We start from the raw sequence: 18,124 nt of genomic DNA, 5'->3' as shown, positions 1-18,124 counted from the left end.
ATTGTGGTGAGTCTAGTTCAACCAGGAAACACTGGGCACAAGGCAGGAACATCCTGGAAAGGGCATCTATCCTATTTATAAAAAATATATAACAGTGTGGCACAGTGTGTATGACTGTTGCCTCACAGCAAGAAGGGCCTGAGTTCAATTTCCCGCCTGGGTAGTCAGGTTCTTTTTTTGCTTGGAGTTTGCATGTTCTCCCTGTGTCTACGTGGGTTTCTTCCAGGTGTTCCGGTTTCCCCCTACAAGTTGAAAGACATGCAGTAAGGTTAATTAGAGCAACTAAAAATTGCCCTCAGTGTGTGTGTGTGTCTTCCCTGTGATGGACAACCTTTCTGGGGTGTTTCCTGCCTTTAGCTGGTGGATCAGACCCACTGTGACCCTGACCGGGATGAAGTGTGGTATAACAGACAATCCAGTGGTGCAGTGATTTATTACTCCAGCCACCATCACTGAGATCCAGATTTAAACCCCAGCAGTGGTACCAGCTGGGCATCACACACAGGGTATACTTGCCTTGCACCCACTGTTTCCAAACGGAACCGAACCCTCTATGAGCCATGACACTGACCTGGATAAAATGCCTGATAAAAAAGGAATAAAATTAAATTAAAAATAATAATTAAAATAAAACAAAAATTATTAAAGACATTTTGAACATTTGAATGAATTAATAAAAAGTATTAAAGAGAAAACTGACTATAAAATAAGAAGAAAAAAAATTTTTACTGTGAGAAGCAAAGGAAAGTGAAAAGCTTCTCCAGACTTCTTGTTCAATTGAAACTTTTTGTCTTTTGTAATTTTTACATTTGAATTATTCAGTGATTGTGTTTGATTTACGAGTGTGTGTGTGTGTAGGACATAAAAGATCACATGGCTTAGCATTTCATGACACACACACCAATCTATACAAATCAGTTTTAAATATCTGCTACTACGCTGCATGTTTTAATTAAATCTAATTAACATCCAGCCTTCCTGAAAGTCCTCAGACGCTCTGCACAGCATCAAAGTTCAGCCATTGTGTGTGTGTGTTGTTGAGGTGTGTGTGGGTCTTTGTGTGTGTGTGTGTGTGTGTGTGTTTTCCTAGGTGTGTGTGAATGGCTTGTTTTCACTAGCATGCTAGGTAATGAGTGTACTTCTACAGCCTTTTATGTGTGTGAATACACAAGTCTGAGATCTACAGCAGGACTGGTCTGTAGTGAGCATGTGTCTATTATCTGGTTTACCTTTATAGTATGTGTTTAAAATATTACTTTAATATACACAGGCTAACCACCCATTTAAAACAATGCTCATTAATATCCACACCTTTAAAGCCCTGCATGTTTTTGGGAGTTAGGTGGAAACTGGTGTACCTGGAGGGAAATCCACAAAGACATAGGGAGAACATGAAAAACTCTTTACAGGCATATCTATAGCTTGATTAATTTGATGGAATCTCTCTGAACATTGAAACCTCTTGAATTCTGAATAAACAGATTTGCACCAAATTGTTCCCCACAGTCCAATGGCTACATTTTACCCTCTTACAGGAGAATAGCACTTCTGACTAAGTTAACTTGGCATAATGCTATGTTGCTAAAACTAAAAGTTCCTGGTCAGTAGTGTAATACTGTCTGTATGTTTGACATTTGGCATCTGCATTGCGAAACCATTGGTAGTTTGCTAATCTGACAACTATTTAAAACAGTTGTACCTGTGTACTTTGGAACACAGCCAAGGTGTTGAACGCTAAAAAATGTATAACATTCAGGTTTCCAACCTGCACATTTGTAAATATTTATACAGTATATTATGGTACTCTGTAATTAAGGTAATAAATTATTATTTAAAGCAAGTTACATTTGTGACCAAATGCAATTCATTTACGATTACGTGAGTGCCCTATTGTGAAAGACTGACACTGCTAGTCCTTAAACCAGAAGTCTTTCAGTTACTAGTTTAGTATCTTATCCACTGAGCTTCCACTGTCTTTGTATGCTCTAATGATCTTGTAGAAATTGTAGAATCTTGGACACTGTTCAAAAAGTACAATGGGCCAAATCACCAGAACTGGTTTTATAATGACTAAAGCAGACTAAAAGTGAGCTTTCAGAATGGCCTTCCCAAATCCTGACTTAATCCCTATTAAGAATATTTAAATTGTACTTAAAAGTCAAGTGTGTGCCTGAAACCTGGCCAGTTTAGTTCAACTCCAAACCAGTTCTGATAAGTAGAGTAGGTCAGAGATCTAAACAAAATTGTACCAGAAGGTTTTGGTGGCTATGAAAAGTAGCTGACTGAGGTAAAAAGGGTTAAAGGACATAAAAATAAAAAAATAAAATAAAACTTAAAAATAAAAAATAAAATTGTAATTTTATTTGTAGTTTTTCTAATTTTGCACATTTTTACATTTTAAAAACATTTCTATATTTTTTGTACAATATATATTTTGACTATTTGTACGTTTTTGTAACTAATGTGGCTGAGCAGTCACTAAAGCATTTCACTGCCAGTTGTACTGTGTATGACTATGTATGTGACAAATAAACCTTGATTTGATTTGATTTGAAAACCAAATGCTGGGTGTTAGCTGTATATTTTTGACCCAACAGTTTACAAAACCCCACTATAAACTTGATATGTTGTACATACTGTATATAAAATCACAAGAAGAAACAAGGTTTAACTTGGACCCCCTTTCTACACAGTGTCATTGAATCATCTGCCTTTATCAGTATTGTGGTGCCACTGATGTGACTGAGATGTTCAATCAGATGTGTAAAAAATGATCTGAAAGGGGGAGGGGGGGTCATTGACATTAATAAAATTCATTAGAAAGGAAAAGGAAAAACAGACATCCACAAATACGTTTGTTAAGAAAATGACTATTTTATTAAAATAAGTTTAGAAATCCAGTGATATATGTAAATAATCCATAAACAGATTAAAGTGCCAAATAATTATACAAAAGAAAAATCTGTACAAAAAAATTTACAAATTTGGAATGTAGCTTTGTCAAGTCAAGTGAACACCTTTGGTTTTTACTTTTTTATGATTGTCTCAGAGGCCTTTGCTGGCATCTACAATTGGTCTTCATCAACCAAATTCAATCAACCTTGAAAAACTGATAGATCAATCAGATCACATTTTCTCAGTCTGTCCTCTGAATCTGATTCACTGGTATGCTACAAAACATTCCAAGATGTATTCATAAATCCATAAGTCCAGAAGAATTATGCATTAAAAGTCAGAGTACATTGTCACTTGGATATAAGTCTGTCCAATATTGAACAAGTTCATTGTTTTGTAACTTCAACGATACATAAATCCATTTTGGTCTCATAATAATTCAGTCTTGCATCCTTTCACCTTTTGGTCAAAACCATTATTTTGTTAAAATAATCAGTGTCAGTTGCTGTCCTCTAGATCTTTGCAGGGACTCTAGGGACCTTAAGTGGCCCTATTTGATATCACAGGGTCGTTGGAATTCCATTTAACCCCACTGGATGGCGACATCAGCTATTTGGATATACAATGACCAGTGAACAGTGACCCAGTTGGATGTTGCTCTCGACTGTTAGGATGTCCATTGACCTCATTGACCCTATTCACTGCTGTCATCTGTTTAGTGAAATTCTATTGGCTGACATCCTAGGTTCATTCCATGAGCAGTCATTGGTCATAAAACTTCTTGCCTATTTGCAGTATCAACAATCCATTTAAGGCACTCGTGCACCTTTCACTCTTGGGTCATAATGAAAAAGTCTCTTTTGGCTTTGGCTTTTGCTACTGGCTCTTGCTATTGTCTTCACATCTCTGGACAATTAGCTTGACCTTAGCTTTTAATCCATATCTGTCCACTTATTCAGATTGTCTGTAGATTTGGTAAGCTCTTGGATCTGTAAGTCGATATTTTTACAGCATTTTGTTTTGCACCTTTCGCTCTTTGGTCATGTTGCTGCTATTGCTATTGGCTGCTGTACTCGGGTCTTTGGCTGTCCAGTGTCCCCATTGGCTAATACAGCGTGACCTCACTTTATCTTGGCAGGTTTGAGCTCTTTGACTTGCATGTGTAATGTTTTGTGGACAGCCAAAGTCCTGGACTGACAGAAACCTTTTCCGCACTCCTGGCACTTAAACGGCTTCTCTTTGGAATGAATGTACCTGCAAAAGCAAGAAAGGAAGAAATATGTCAGTGGAAATATCCTCTCTGGAAATATTGGCTTACTCAAATGCATTGTGGCTTCATGATTACAAAAAAGGATAGAGTTTTAGTAGCAGAGTGTATCTTACCGGTGGTCTCTGAGATGATCCTGCCTCCTGAAGGCCTTGTGGCAGATGTCACATGTATACGGCCTTTCATCTGTGTGTGTACGCTCGTGGATCAGCAGGTTGTATGACTTGGTGAAATGCCGGCCACAAAACTTACACACAAACTCCTTCTTGGTCTTGGATGGCAGTCGCCCTCGACTGGGCTTCCTCTCAGGAGAAGCCAGCTTGGCCACATCCAAAAGACAACCCAGTGAGGCTGCATTCGTATGGCCTCCACTTGCAACAGTCAGATCCTCTGCCTTAATGGGCTCCTCCTGAGTTGCAGCAGCAGCCAAGTTGGCAAAATCGAACCGTGGCTTACTTTTGGTTTCCTGCTTGCCCGGATGCACAAGGTGAGGGAGGAGCGGGATGGAAGGAAGAGGGAAACGAGAGATGGTGCAGCGTGGCAAAAATGGAGGATATCCCAGCGTCCAGTGGTGCAGGTGGACGGCGTGAAGAGCACTGAAGCTGTAGATGCCAGGCATTTGATCGGTAGGAAGATGGAAGCCATTAGATGATTGCAGAAGGGAATAGTTGGCCAGCTGGAGGGATGGATGTAGAGGTACAGGAGCAGGAAGCGTTTTACTACCCATGATTCCTATATTGGTGAATCGTGTGGATAGTCAGAAGGGTATGTGTCCTGAAAAACAGATAAATAAATGTCTAGTTGCTGATTTTCTTGACAATTTTTTACACATACACAAGCCAAAAACGTTTGCAATTTGGGCTCCCAATAGTCATTGTGGAAATGTAAAAAAGCTAGCAAATGTCCCTACATATACTAAATTCAGTGTTATATATCATTGTTAGTTAAACAGGCATTTGAAACATTTACCGGCCAACAAAACAATTTACTTCGAACAGTAGTTTATTCCAAAGTTTTACATAGAAATAAGTAAAAGCACTGAGGTAAATAATATATAGGGCAACTGTAGCCTAGGCCCTTGAGCAAGGCCTCTGACCCTCAATTGCTTAGACTGTATAGTGTCACAGTACTGTAAGTCACTTTGGATAAAAGCGTCTGCTAAATGCTGAAAATGTAAATGTAATGTCAAAATATAATAAATCAGGCATATATTATCAGGAAACTTTATTGGACTGATTGGGTCACTATGGAAATGTGTTAAATATGTGAACTTTTAAAGTAAATAAAGTGTCAAAGCACAATGTTGCTCAATCAGGCAGCCATTACTTGGAAAACCCATGGGTTAGGTCCCAAACCACATGCTAATTTACTTTAAATAGCTTGCCGAAATAGTAGCCACACAACAGATTGCTATGTTCTCATGAATCCCCGTGGACATGTGTAAAAGCAGTGAACTTCTGCTGGAATAATGTTTGAAAGCATTATAGATTAATTAGTGGCCCTGTCTAGGTTGTATGCCCATACTACATAAAGACACAGTAAAAGTCAGTACTGGGAATTAGCACATTAAAAAGAATTATAACACAAAACACATACTTTTATAGTCAATAAACTACATTTGATAACTTATCAGGAATGTTTTTTAACCATTACCACAGATACTGGTACTGAATAAGTATTTGGCAAGAGCCAACATTGACCTTAGAGACATGTTTGTTGTTTTTAACTAGCTAGCTAACTGTAGATTCACTTAGCAATTGCAAACATGTTGGTCTTCCAAGTTGTTTGACCTAACGTCAAGATCTGGCCTGTACAACAGACACACACACATACACACACACACACCAGTCTACCTCAAAACTTGTTGAGCAAAAAAACTTGTGTCTGACAAGGTTATACTGCCAAAACCTGTGTGTGTTTGTGTGCGACAAAGCTGCCAGACAAACAGTGTGTGTGTGTGTGTGTGCGTGTGTGTGTGTGTTTTGGTGAAGATATTTTGTATAAAATACGCCTGGGGCGTTGAAGCTGACAGATGGGGAAAGACGGCTGAGAGGAGTGACATACCTGTACTGAGTGTTTAATCTGCCAGATAGACACAGACACAAAGCACAATAACACTTCTTTGTTTCACTACAGCTCTGTGATAGACACACACTCACACACACAAATACCGACTCGAACTTGTTTACTGTATTGCTATGATCATTTGCTCTTTTCTTCATTTCTAACCTATCACATGAAATTCAACCTTCTGTGAACTTTTTAAAGCAAAAAACGAAAATACTTTATTTAAAACAAAAGTAGTTATTCATAAATTAATTAATGCATTGTTTATATCTGCCAGTCGGCCTTTCAGCTTCATCTCTCCAATTCTCCAGTGCTCTATGCTGGGAGAGAATAGCACACATCGTGCATAAAAATAAGAAAATAGCTCTAGTCTCTTACTGTACACATTTAACCAGTGCCAATCAGGTGTGTTCCTGATAAAGTGGCCAGTATAAAGAGGATTTATAAATCCCAACACTGTTGCACCTGGAAAATTAGAACAACACACACTACCATGTTATTACCATGTTAGTGTCACTGAAGCAAAAAGAATGGTTCTCCACTCAAAAATCATCTTTAAAGTTAGTCTGTTTAAATCTGTGCCCATTAGTCAAAAGTACATCTGCCAGGTCAGGTGCTGATGTTGGATGACAAAGTCTGGCTTACAAAACGAATATGTACCAAAAATAATATGTATTTAAAAATGCAACAAAATACTTTGATTACTATCAGATAAACAGGTTGTTTTTAGAGCCTGTAAAATAATTACAAGTTGTTGTTTTTTTCTTTTTTACAGCCTGAAGAAGAAGTAAAGTCAAAATATTAAATGATGCTTGCCACATTGATTCTAGGGCGAAATATGGAGTGAAATAGCTCTAATTAGACTCCCTAAAGCTCAAAGCACCCCCAGGGATTTGGGGCACTCTGATCACCAGGCAGAAGTAATTGACTTTTACTTGCCAGGTCATTAGAGGAGATCAGCACCAGACTTGTACCTTTTAACCTTTTCAAGTTAGCAGAAGCTTCACCCAAGCACCCTTAAGCCTTTAGAATGAACGCCTTAACCAACAATGAGGTGAGACTCTGAACGGAAAAGGACGAGTTAACCATGATTAAATCACAACATTCTACACACAGGCTCCATGTTCACTCCACCTAGCTTTCAAGAGTCTTTAGTAGTAAGGTATTATGGGGATTTCACATGCTAATTAGTCAGATTTGTATAAGGCCATGTCACATAATGCCAGTAGGAATCAGTGTCAGGGTCACAGTTCCTGCCCTAAACATTAAACTTAGGTAAAGTGATGAAAGAGTATCAGAGGCTAATCCGAAACTGACATACTGCACACTGCATGGTACAAATCATTATTTAATAACATGCAGTGTATTGTGATATTGAAGATATTAGGTTGAGCTAAAAGTAATGGGTGATAAAGACTAAAATTATGGACTTACTCTATAGTGCACTTTATATGGTGTACAGACCACAATTGTGTACACCATACTATATATGGAAAGTTTTAAGGTATCTATTTGCCTCTTGCACCTGTACTTTAGGGTAGTGCTTGACATAAAAGTTTTCCTATTTGACATACAGTGCTCTAAACTGGACACGAAGTCTTTATATCCAGACTTTATCAATCTTTATAGCAACCCCCTAAGTAGTACTCTTACATATGCGGTCAGAAGATAAATCACACAATTAGCATATATTACACAGGTTTCAATAATATTCCATTACTGCATACTTAATGTAGCACTTCTATCATACATAGAACATATAACAATACATTTTAAATGGATTTTAATGGGACATAAAGTCCACCATATAAGTGAACTGCGAAACATACTACCCTAAGAAATAAAACAGAATAAGACAAATCCATATTAGACAAATGACTCCACATAGGTCACTCTGTACTGTTAGTGTGTAAAAGCATTTTTCTATTATGACAGTGAACTAATAAAATAAGTAAATTGCCAAATATTTAACTGTTGAACATTTAGTACTTTGTAGTGTTCTTTTGGGATGCATACCCTCTTGGCTGACCCTGTGTGACCCTTGCTAATTCAACTTTTTCAGAAAATTCTCTCACTATCTTTGTAGCCTTCAATAAATCCCTTAAGACTCATCACCTCTAAAAGCGGATTGTGGTGAACATTTGGAGCCAAAAGGTCAACAATGCTCGAGTGTTTGGGAGAAAAGAGTGTGAACGATGACCCATCATGGCTTGAACACATCAGAAAAAGTGAAGGTGTTCAATTGAATGTGTATTGAAGGAATTAACCTCTAATTTCAGGCTTCAAGTGTGTAAAATATCAGGTGTTTGAGGTAAACTGACTAGTTATTATCTGTCTTAATGAATCTAGTTCAACTAAACCATTCCTATATGCTCATCATTATATGTTTTTAAATAAAAAAAATTTTGTTTAGATTTTGAGCAGATCTTACAAGAGTTGTTTTAAAGGTATAAAACAATTTATCAGTGTAAAAAATAAAATAAATATTTATTGCTGAGAGAGTACAACGTGTCCTACTGTTAATCTCATTGAAAAGTTTAAATTATATATTTGAAAAATTGGTTCAGATTTATATGACTATTAAAAAGACTGACTGTTAAAGCTCATAACTATAAATATAAAAATAAAAAAGCCTGTTGTTTAAATAAGCTGGTACTTGTATGGAATAAATTACCATCTTAATTTAAGCTTCATATGAACATGTTTAGTGTTTGCTGTAAATAGGGAAGTTTCTCCAAAAAAGCTCTTAAAAAGAGGGAAAAAATCGTTAATAGTCTATTAAAAGACTTCTATTTATATCTGAGTAGAACTAAAACTATTTCTGCCTCCATTCCGTTCATATTTGATCATAAGGCTCAAAATCTCTTTATAAAACATTAATTACTGATGTGTGTATTAAATATTTATAAAGTAACTGGTAATTATTTTACTCATCAAATGCTAATAGCAGGCTAATAGTTAATAACATCGCACACTTCAGCAGACTAGTAATTACACTCCTATAGTAGCATACTACTTTCACCTTCCACCCTATGTAGTACACTCAGTAGTATCCACTGTACTCTTAATGCAGTTTATTTTGTACGTGTACTAATTAGTACGTTAGTATGAAGTTTTGAACCTGTTAAGATAAAGGGCGCGAAATGTGATGCGCGCGCCTGTGTGAGAGAGAGCACGAGCTGAGGACGTTCTGAGGTAAGTCTGAGAATCCGTTATAAATGAGTTAAATCAAAAAAATATGTCACATAAAACGAGCTTTTGTTCATTTTTTAGTTTGTAATCGATTGAAGTTTTAGTGAAGATTACATTTTAACAAAATTATTCAATATTTTGAGATTGAATTATTAATTAAAGGAGGGATTTCAAAATAGGCTAATTACATGCTAATACACTTTCAGGAATAAACAGGTAGGATCACAGTGTTCCGTGCAACATAGCTTACAGGTTGCGAGTATGTAACACTGTGACTTTAGGTTAAATTTTTAATAATGAGACTTTTTTTGAACCCCTTAATGTACATTACATTATCTACAAAATAGAAAAAAGTATTTCATCCACACAGTCCACATCCATGCAAATAATAAGCAGACTTAAGGCCACGAATGTACCATAAAGCCAACTGATATGGTCTACATAGGCTATTTAGATTAATTAAGTTTAAGCTAATGCTTTTCGATGTTGCTTGGTCATGTCACAGTTGTTAACATATTCGCCTAATCACAATTATTATACTTTAATCGTGATGGTGACTTCAGTGAACTGTCAAGAGTTTCACAAATAACTGGTCAATTATGAATGACTTATTATTGTGCCTTACTTTTTTATCTTGAGTATTTTTTTCTTGTTGATGTGACCTTATTTTGTATTTTACTGAAAGTTTTTATTTACGAATAAATATTGGCTGTACTTCACAATATAATATAGTGTAATATAAAATAATACAATATATTATAACATAACGCAGTGAACAGGTTAAACAATACAATTAAAAAAATGTCACAATATATAAATAAAACTTCTATTTGTTCTCCAAAAATGTGACTGTGAAAACAATCATCTAGAATGTACCTAATTTGAATGAGTATATAATTTCAACATTAAAAAAAATTACATCAGCACAATCAAAGCTTTCATTTAAACAAAAGTTATGTTTAAACAATATACAAAAAACTAGTAAATGTCAGTTAAGTTTAAGGTAATTATTTTAAGAGCTTGTTTCACATACTGTCTACCTGTAGGCATTTAAGGTGCAAAGCTGGATCACATTGAGGGTAAACAAAAATGCACCTGCACTGCGAAACATTTAGTGTACAAATGATCTCTATTAAGTTATTTATTAAGTTTTATTGATTAAAATTATTTGTCATAAAAGTAGTAATAAGTAATAATAAATTGATGCTAAAATGTATTATAATAACTGAAAATTTTCTTACTTTACATATAACTCATAATCGTATTTCGTTTCTTCTCCCAGTGATAGATGTGTTTTATAATTTTGTTAATGCAACGAGCGAAGAATTGAAGAAGAAAAAATTATTACTATTATTATTAATTTTGTGTATGCTCTAAGTGGTTGGATATTATCCCCAATTTTATCTGATTGCACCAAAATAAGGATGCATTAAATTGTATTAAGGAACCAAAAAATATACTAGAAAACATCAAACAACATTAAAACTAAAACAAAAATAAAATTCTGTTTTACCAATGTACAGTTAAGTGGTCCTTAATGTCCAATTGTGTATTTTAAAAACCAAACACTTATTAAATACCCTTTTCCCTTTCCCCATCAAGACGTTATATAAAAGTGTTGCTGAAATATATTTACTGTAGGATTCGTATTTAGGACATTTTACACAAACCTAAAGTATTACATTATCAAAGACATAGGGATCGTGATATAGTGCAGGTTGTTTAACTTGGACCGAGTCCACGATCATGGATCTCTTAGAAGAATGTAAATATTGACTCTATTAATGATATAATGTATATTTGACAGGGATGGAGATGTTGATCGCAAGAATTAGCCCATTAAAATCGCAATGTCAGAAATTATATCGAATTAATTAAACGAGTTTTAACAATAACTGAGGGTTTGCTTTAAACGAAAATGCAACATACACGAGAAAAAATACACAATACAAATTATTAACGATGTAACTTTATGTTAAAAGCGTTTGTATTAATAAAACAAACGAAATGTTTTATTTTATTAAATTACTCTTGACGAATGAACGGAATTAGATTATATTCAGATCAATCACCCAGTCACATAAATAAGGGTTATTTGTTGGGTTGAAGTAATGTGCTATTTAGTTTTAAACGAAAAATATGCATTATTCATAATATAAATATATAAATAATATAAGACTTTTTAAATCTTTACTATATTGTCTGTTTTGTATTATTATCACAGTTGTTGCTGTTTCATCTGCCTTTGCAAATATATTTACTTAAATTAATCAAATCAGATCAGACCAAACTGATGTTCATAAAACATGCTTGCAAGTGGATTGAAGTGACAGTGCACATGAAAACACTGTAAATTAACTTAAAAAGCAAATTACTGCACACGCAGAAACAACAAAAATGCCTGGAGTATCCTGATTGTTATAATTGCATTATGCATCCTTATATATTAAAACAGACAAGTGTTTAGAAATGCAAACAACCTTTTAAACACTTGGGCTTGAGGACCACAAACTTTCGCAAAAGTTTCAGAAAAGTTTTGGACGTTGCAATTCGCGCTTGATTTGCCTTTTTTCATTAGACTGAATAATCGATCATATACTGCATACAATTAAACACACATTATGTAAAGACCCCCCGTGCTGAGAGACCAGACAAGATGTAACTTCAATGCACCCAAAATATTCAAATCAATAACTAATATTTAATAAATATTTACCCGCTATTGATGCGACAGGACGATCCGGGTAGGTTTGCAGCAAAGCGAAAAGTCTTCCAACGCAAAACATGCAGTATTAAACAAGTTCATACACACCAAACACACACTGAATACTGAACACACCGCGCACGCACACACACAACACAACGCACACACTCAGCCAGCGCGCAGCCGCTCCACACTGCTGTTAGTGCAGTATTAAACTTTCTCCTTTACTGCTTCTCTTTCTCTCTCTGTACTGCGGTCCCAAAAAGCCACACCGCCTCTTTATGTTAACCAAACCCTCCCGCGTCATTATGGCCAAACCCACCACACACACACGCACTCACACACATAGTTGTAAAACACTGTTTTACATGCAATTTTCCTCATCCTCCTTGATGGGACTGTGCATAGCAGAGAAAGTTTGCACCAATGCATCAGCTATCGCTCTGTATTGATGATAATAATGTTTAAGATAATGATGCGGATTAATATTATTAGTAGTATTAGGGATGCATTTAGTAGGTAACTTTATGTTAATCTATTATTTAATTAAGTTACACGTGAATACAACCGCCATCATACAATCGTTTTATTATTATTATTATTATTATTATTATTATTATTATATTATTATTATTATTATTATTATTATTATTATTATGGGCTATGGTTGAATACTGAACATGCGGAATCAAAAAGGCATAATTTTAAAAATAAAAATGTTTGAATATATCAATAAATACGAGGCGGTATAGAGCAAGCATGCAATAAATCAACATAATTTAAATAGAAACTGTAAACAAAATGTATAAATGTAAAATATGATTTTGTTTTAAGATGGTTATATTATTTTATTGTATCTTTATCAAGGAAATTATTCATCTGTTGTGGGAGGCAGGTTGTTCTAATAAAATAAAATACAGAGCATGCTAAAATAAAACTAAAACCAATAAAAAACATTAATTACAGCCTACAAAAAACGCAGTCTAAAAATTAAGAAAAACGATTATTAATAAAAATTTGTAACAAAATTACTAATAAAAATATTATGTAACTTATTATTATCATTAATCACAATAATCATCAGCATCATTCTACTACTTTTTTTTTTTTTCTTCTTCTTCTTCTTCTTCTTCTTCTTATTGTTATTATTATTATTATTATTATTATTATCATTGTCAATCATGTTGTGCATCAACTTTAATCCTGACTTTTCATTTAAGCTAAAGTTGTGGAAACCCAAATGAGATTAACACCCCCCTGCACCCTGCACTAGCTCAATGTGTGAAGTTTCTTTTTGAAAGCCGGAGCTTCTGTGCGAGACGCGCACACAAATCAAAGCTCGCCTTGCGCTCATTAAGCCAAATATACAACTGTCACTTTGAACTTAAGAGAGGGGGGTAGGAGCCTAATTTCAGTTCTCCAAAAGAGAAAATGGAGAAAACTCTGTTATTCAATTTGTCATGCGTTCAGGGTTGGGTTACACCATAAAGCATGTCGAAGTTGAACTTCTAAGTTCGGCACCACACGCGTTATGGTACATGTGCGGGTAATTTAAAGAAGAAATGCATGACATGTATAATATGCACTTCTGCAGGTTCACATTCTGTTAGATTTTATTTCAGCATTTCAGATCTAAATGTGATGTTCCATGCGTTTTAAATTTCCATCATTTAGTTATTTAATTTCTGCTGCGCTTTTAAAACAAGACTTTGTCGTGTAAACATGTGTGTTTATGTGGCTGGTAAATGTGTCTGTGCTGATATGGGTGTAGGTGGTTTGCAAATTGTCCTGTTGTGTTAGTAAAAAGGTGACAGTTCAGTTTTGTAGGTGCATTTCTTGTAGGACTAAATCACTGTATGCGGTGGTGTAGTGTATGCGCCTGTTGGTTTAAAAATGCTCAAAATGCGCCACCTAGTGGAAACAAATCCACTGTGATTTATTTTTTTGCTGGGATTGAATGTATAAAAGTTCAAATGAAAATACTAATGGCTCCAATGTTTGATAGAAAAAAAACAGATAGATAATTCTTATTCTGCATCGTCTTACATTTGTTTTATGAACAAGTACGCAAGTGAAGGTTAAATGTTCATAATAATGCCGCAAAATGTTCTGGTGACCATCAAAGATCAAGTAAAAAAAATCTATAATTATTAGTTGTGATCATGGAGTAATTATGGTAAAATTCTTAGGGACAAAACCATTAGGCAACAACTAAACAGAAAAAGCTTTAAAGCTGTAGCAAACACCTTAAACATCATTAAACACCTTTAACGAGTTTATGAAACTACAAGCAATTGCCTCCCAACCAGTAGAAAGTAAAGAAAGAAAGAGAGAGAAGCCACAAGTCATTTCATAAGAGTTGCAGGATGACCTGAAAAAGCAGAAACAACAGAAACATAGTGAACAACAGAAAGATGGTGAACAAAAAACAATGAACTTTACTGCGGTCATATCACTTGTTATATGCCACACAAAACTTTGCTAATAAAAGATGTTAGCGCAACCAACATTTGCACATAAGCATTTAGACCAGCATAACATTTTAGCTATAAACAAAAAACTCAGCTGAAAAAATAATTCAGCTGCCCATGTTTGAAGAAAGAAGGCTTGTGTATGCATTTGATCCCAAGAACACCAATGAAGCATGAAGTTGGAAGTCTTATGATATGGAGCTGCTTCCTCACAAATCATTGAAGGAAGCACAAATAAAGCAAAAGTACCTATTAGAGCAAAAGGTCATATTAGAGGAAAATTTTATTTCATCACCCAATAAACACAATCTGTGCATGAAACATTCCAATATAACATTAAAAACAATCTAGACATTTGAAAACAATTTACTATGTGATCTTTTGACCATATATTTTGAAAGATCAGAGCACATATTAGAGTGAGGATTAGGGGGCTTTTTCATCATACCTGACGCTAGGTAGTTATAAGCTTTAATTATTTATTAACAACATTCTTCTCATAGCTCCAGTCCAAACCAAGACATCAAATCTATTTTGGCTAATGCACTACATGACCTAGTCTGCAGCACTGAACTCATTTGTACTAGTAGCTGACAGATTTGTTTGCTTCTAAAACTAGCAGTTTGCATTCAGTAAGTGCAAAAGTGTTTTTCTTACAGTCTTTCTTGCTTGTGTTTGTTAACCTTTCCTTTAGTTTTGTGTAGAGATGGGGCTAATGGTACACAAAACAAGCAGGAAGCAAAAACTGAAGAATAGTTTATTTAAATGTAATTTAAAAAGTAGAGGGCGAGAGGAGGCATACAGCTAGCACTCAAAATTGCTTTGTTGATCATAGGAGAAAATCCATACGGCCATACTGAGGGCTGGAGTGCGCTGACCTCAGGGAATTAATCAACCGCGGAAGCCGCACAGTCTCTTCAAGCTGTGTATAATAAAAAACAGTGGCAGGACATCATTTACATTTCTGAAGTGAAAAGAGAAATCATGCTGTAAACCACAGGCTTGAGCGTGAGCGGCCATGTCTTGTTCTTTCTTCACATTAACTTGAAATAAAATATAATAAATGTTCATAAATCACTGAATGTAATTCATAACTGTTGTTTGGATCCCTGTAGACCAGCATGTTTACCCTTTTATTAGAGTTTGACTCTCTGAGGCTAAAACACATGCAAGTGTGCAGACATGCAGATGGGCGTGGTATCTGTTCTTCATGTCAGACTGTAGAAAAACCCATAAAAATGTTGCATCTTCTTCATCATGTGTGTATGTATGTGTGTGTGTCTGCCCTGTGTTGGACTGGCGACCTCTCTGGGGTGTTTTCTGCCTTTTGTCCAATAAATTGTGACCCCGACCAGGATAAAGCAGTAATAAATGAATTAATGAATGAAGGTTACATTACATGGGTGTTTTATATAAAACAATGATAGCTCACCTGAATAATTGCAATTGTTTAAAAGATTTCTTTATGAATTTGGTCAGAGCTATGCTGCAACCAAATACCATTTCTAACCTGTAGAAGGAGCACTAACCAGGATATGAAAGTTAATTATATTTATTTAAACCACATTTAGAGAGGAGGGAAACATGTTTTTAACCACTTTTGCTTTATTTAACATTTAATATTTTCCCCGCATAAAAATACACTTTATATTCGCACGCATTATTAATCTTCTTCTGAGAAACACGAACCAAACAAGCATGTATGTACATATTTAAAAACTACATTGACGGTGAAAAGGAGCATTCAAACACTGAATTAAAATGTACAATAAAGTACACAAAAGTAAAGTTTTATATATTAATTCTGCAGTATACAAATATATATAAAAAAAGAGTTGGAAAGATTTTCCATTGATAAAAACTATTAAACATCTCTTACATTTTGTACGCTAATATGAAATAATGTAGTGTTTATTATTGGAACTCTATTAACTAACAATGGGGCCTTTTCACTGATTACTGGGTGTAGATGGAGGTCAATGCATTGTACAGAACACCAGACGAATTACAGTCAGTGAAAGAAAAAAATCCCATCGGGACAGATAAAGAAGTTATTACTTCAAAAATCTTTCATTTCATTTTATTTTCTTAGGTGGTGCAGCAGTAAAACAGGTTAGGACACCAGTGCTGACATCTCGAACCCACAAGTTTAAATCTCAGCTCTGCTACCAGCAGGTTGGGCACCTATAATAATAATGACTGGCTCGCGAGATGGTGGGAATGTCAGAGGGGATTCCTTATGACTGCTGTAATTACGAGCTATGCTGGCTGATCAATGGCACCTGTACAGAGACGTGGAACAATGGAGATTGATGTTTGACTTTCTTTGCGTGATATAGCTCTCCATAGGAGTCCACCTTGTGCAGGTGAAAAGAAACAGTTGAATACTTGTTGGAGTGTGTGTGTGTTAGTCACGGCCCTCCTCAGTCAGAAATGGTGGTCAGCAGCAGTAAATAAGAAGAAGAAAAAAAGGGAAAAGTGCATAAAAAGGAACCTTTTATTTTAGATATGATCATTAAAATTGGGTTGGGATGTCCACCAATGGGAAGTCAAAAGACCCCTTCATCCCACCTAAGGGTAGTGATAATGCATTAACAAGACATCAAGTCCTAACCACCCAAATTGTACGACCAATTAGGTGCTAAACTCCTGGCCAGGGTTATCAGTTGCATTGTCACGATTTTAATAATAGATTTCCTGTTTGCTGTTTGCTGGAACTGTATGGAAAAGAAAATATCTTCCCTTTTTTGATGATGGTAGTGGAGATGCTAACACATTTCAGAGATGTTTACCTGGGTTGAGATCTGCTAACAACAGTTGATTATTTACATAATTTCACAGCAGATTTTTAAAAATCCATCCCAAGAAGGGCACAGTTAACAGGCTTAGCAGACTGTACATCTAGTCCTGAGTTTGCTTGTAATGGTTAACAATGGACACCTTCAGGTCAACAGTGGCAAAACACATTGTGTCTGAAGATAAAGCATCTTTCCAAAATGTAATGCTTTAAGAATGTTTTTGGTAAAACTCATGAAAACCAGAACACTTTGTGTACACACAAAACTGTTTAGCTTTCCCGTGGTAACCAAATCCTCCCCAAACCTCTGTCTCATTTTAACTGAGCTCTTGTTTTCCCTCCCTCACAGTTGTTCATCGTTTCATCCTTCCAAAGTGTCACTTTCAATTGCATGGCTGAACAGCGATCACAGCGGCACTTAAGAGTCCACAAATTTACCCATGTATTTCCTTCATAATAAAAGCAATCGCTTGTGCTCGTATATTAGCCAGCAAGGGCGTAGGGCCCAGTTTGCTTGTGTGTGTGTGTGTGTGTGTGTATGGCTCAGGGTACAGCTGTGTGTGTGTGTGTTTTGTGTACAAATTCACCTATTAACCTTTCATAATAAATGGCAGGACAGCAGTCATATATTTTTGAGTGTAGAGCGTGTGCTTTGCATGCGTGTGTGTGCACGTGTGTGTAAGACTCAAGAAGGCAAATGTAAACTGAACTAAATGAAACAAAATTGTTGG

At 35.5% G+C, this 18,124-nt stretch overlaps 1 protein-coding gene and 1 long non-coding RNA gene across 2 annotated transcripts; one reads left to right on the top strand and one right to left on the bottom strand.

The window, feature by feature from the left end:
- Positions 1–2,900: 2,900 nt before the first annotated feature.
- osr1 (odd-skipped related transcription factor 1) lies at positions 2,901–6,307 on the bottom strand. Its single transcript, XM_062994891.1, has 3 exons — positions 6,227–6,307; positions 4,279–4,936; positions 2,901–4,149 (listed from the first exon to the last, which is right to left on the bottom strand). Exons 2-3 carry the CDS (start codon positions 4,887–4,889, stop codon positions 4,017–4,019), a joined length of 744 nt encoding a protein of 247 aa, XP_062850961.1. The 5' UTR covers positions 4,890–4,936; positions 6,227–6,307; the 3' UTR covers positions 2,901–4,016.
- A 3,090-nt stretch (positions 6,308–9,397) lies between these two features.
- On the top strand, positions 9,398–15,944 carry LOC134314314 (uncharacterized). The gene is made up of 3 exons (XR_010012365.1): positions 9,398–9,424; positions 15,432–15,604; positions 15,712–15,944. It is a non-coding gene; the product is annotated as an uncharacterized LOC134314314 (long non-coding RNA).
- The last annotated feature ends 2,180 nt before the right edge of the window (positions 15,945–18,124 follow it).

This window comes from Trichomycterus rosablanca, chromosome 5 (genome assembly GCF_030014385.1).
Source record: "Trichomycterus rosablanca isolate fTriRos1 chromosome 5, fTriRos1.hap1, whole genome shotgun sequence".
In the NCBI taxonomy this organism is placed as follows: domain Eukaryota; kingdom Metazoa; phylum Chordata; class Actinopteri; order Siluriformes; family Trichomycteridae; genus Trichomycterus; species Trichomycterus rosablanca.
The sequence above is the reverse complement of the archived record's forward strand: the minus strand, read 5'-3'. Positions and strand labels throughout refer to the sequence as shown.

What these genes read in the sequence shown, in the direction of transcription:
- osr1 (XM_062994891.1), bottom strand. Translation starts at nt 4,889, where the DNA reads ATGGGTAGTAAAACGCTTCCTGCTCCTGTACCTCTACATCCATCCCTC. An exon ending in GATCATCTCAGAGACCACCG is followed by an intron (nt 4,150 to 4,278) that starts GTAAGATACACT and finishes TTGCTTTTGCAG; the next exon opens with GTACATTCATTCCAAAGAGA.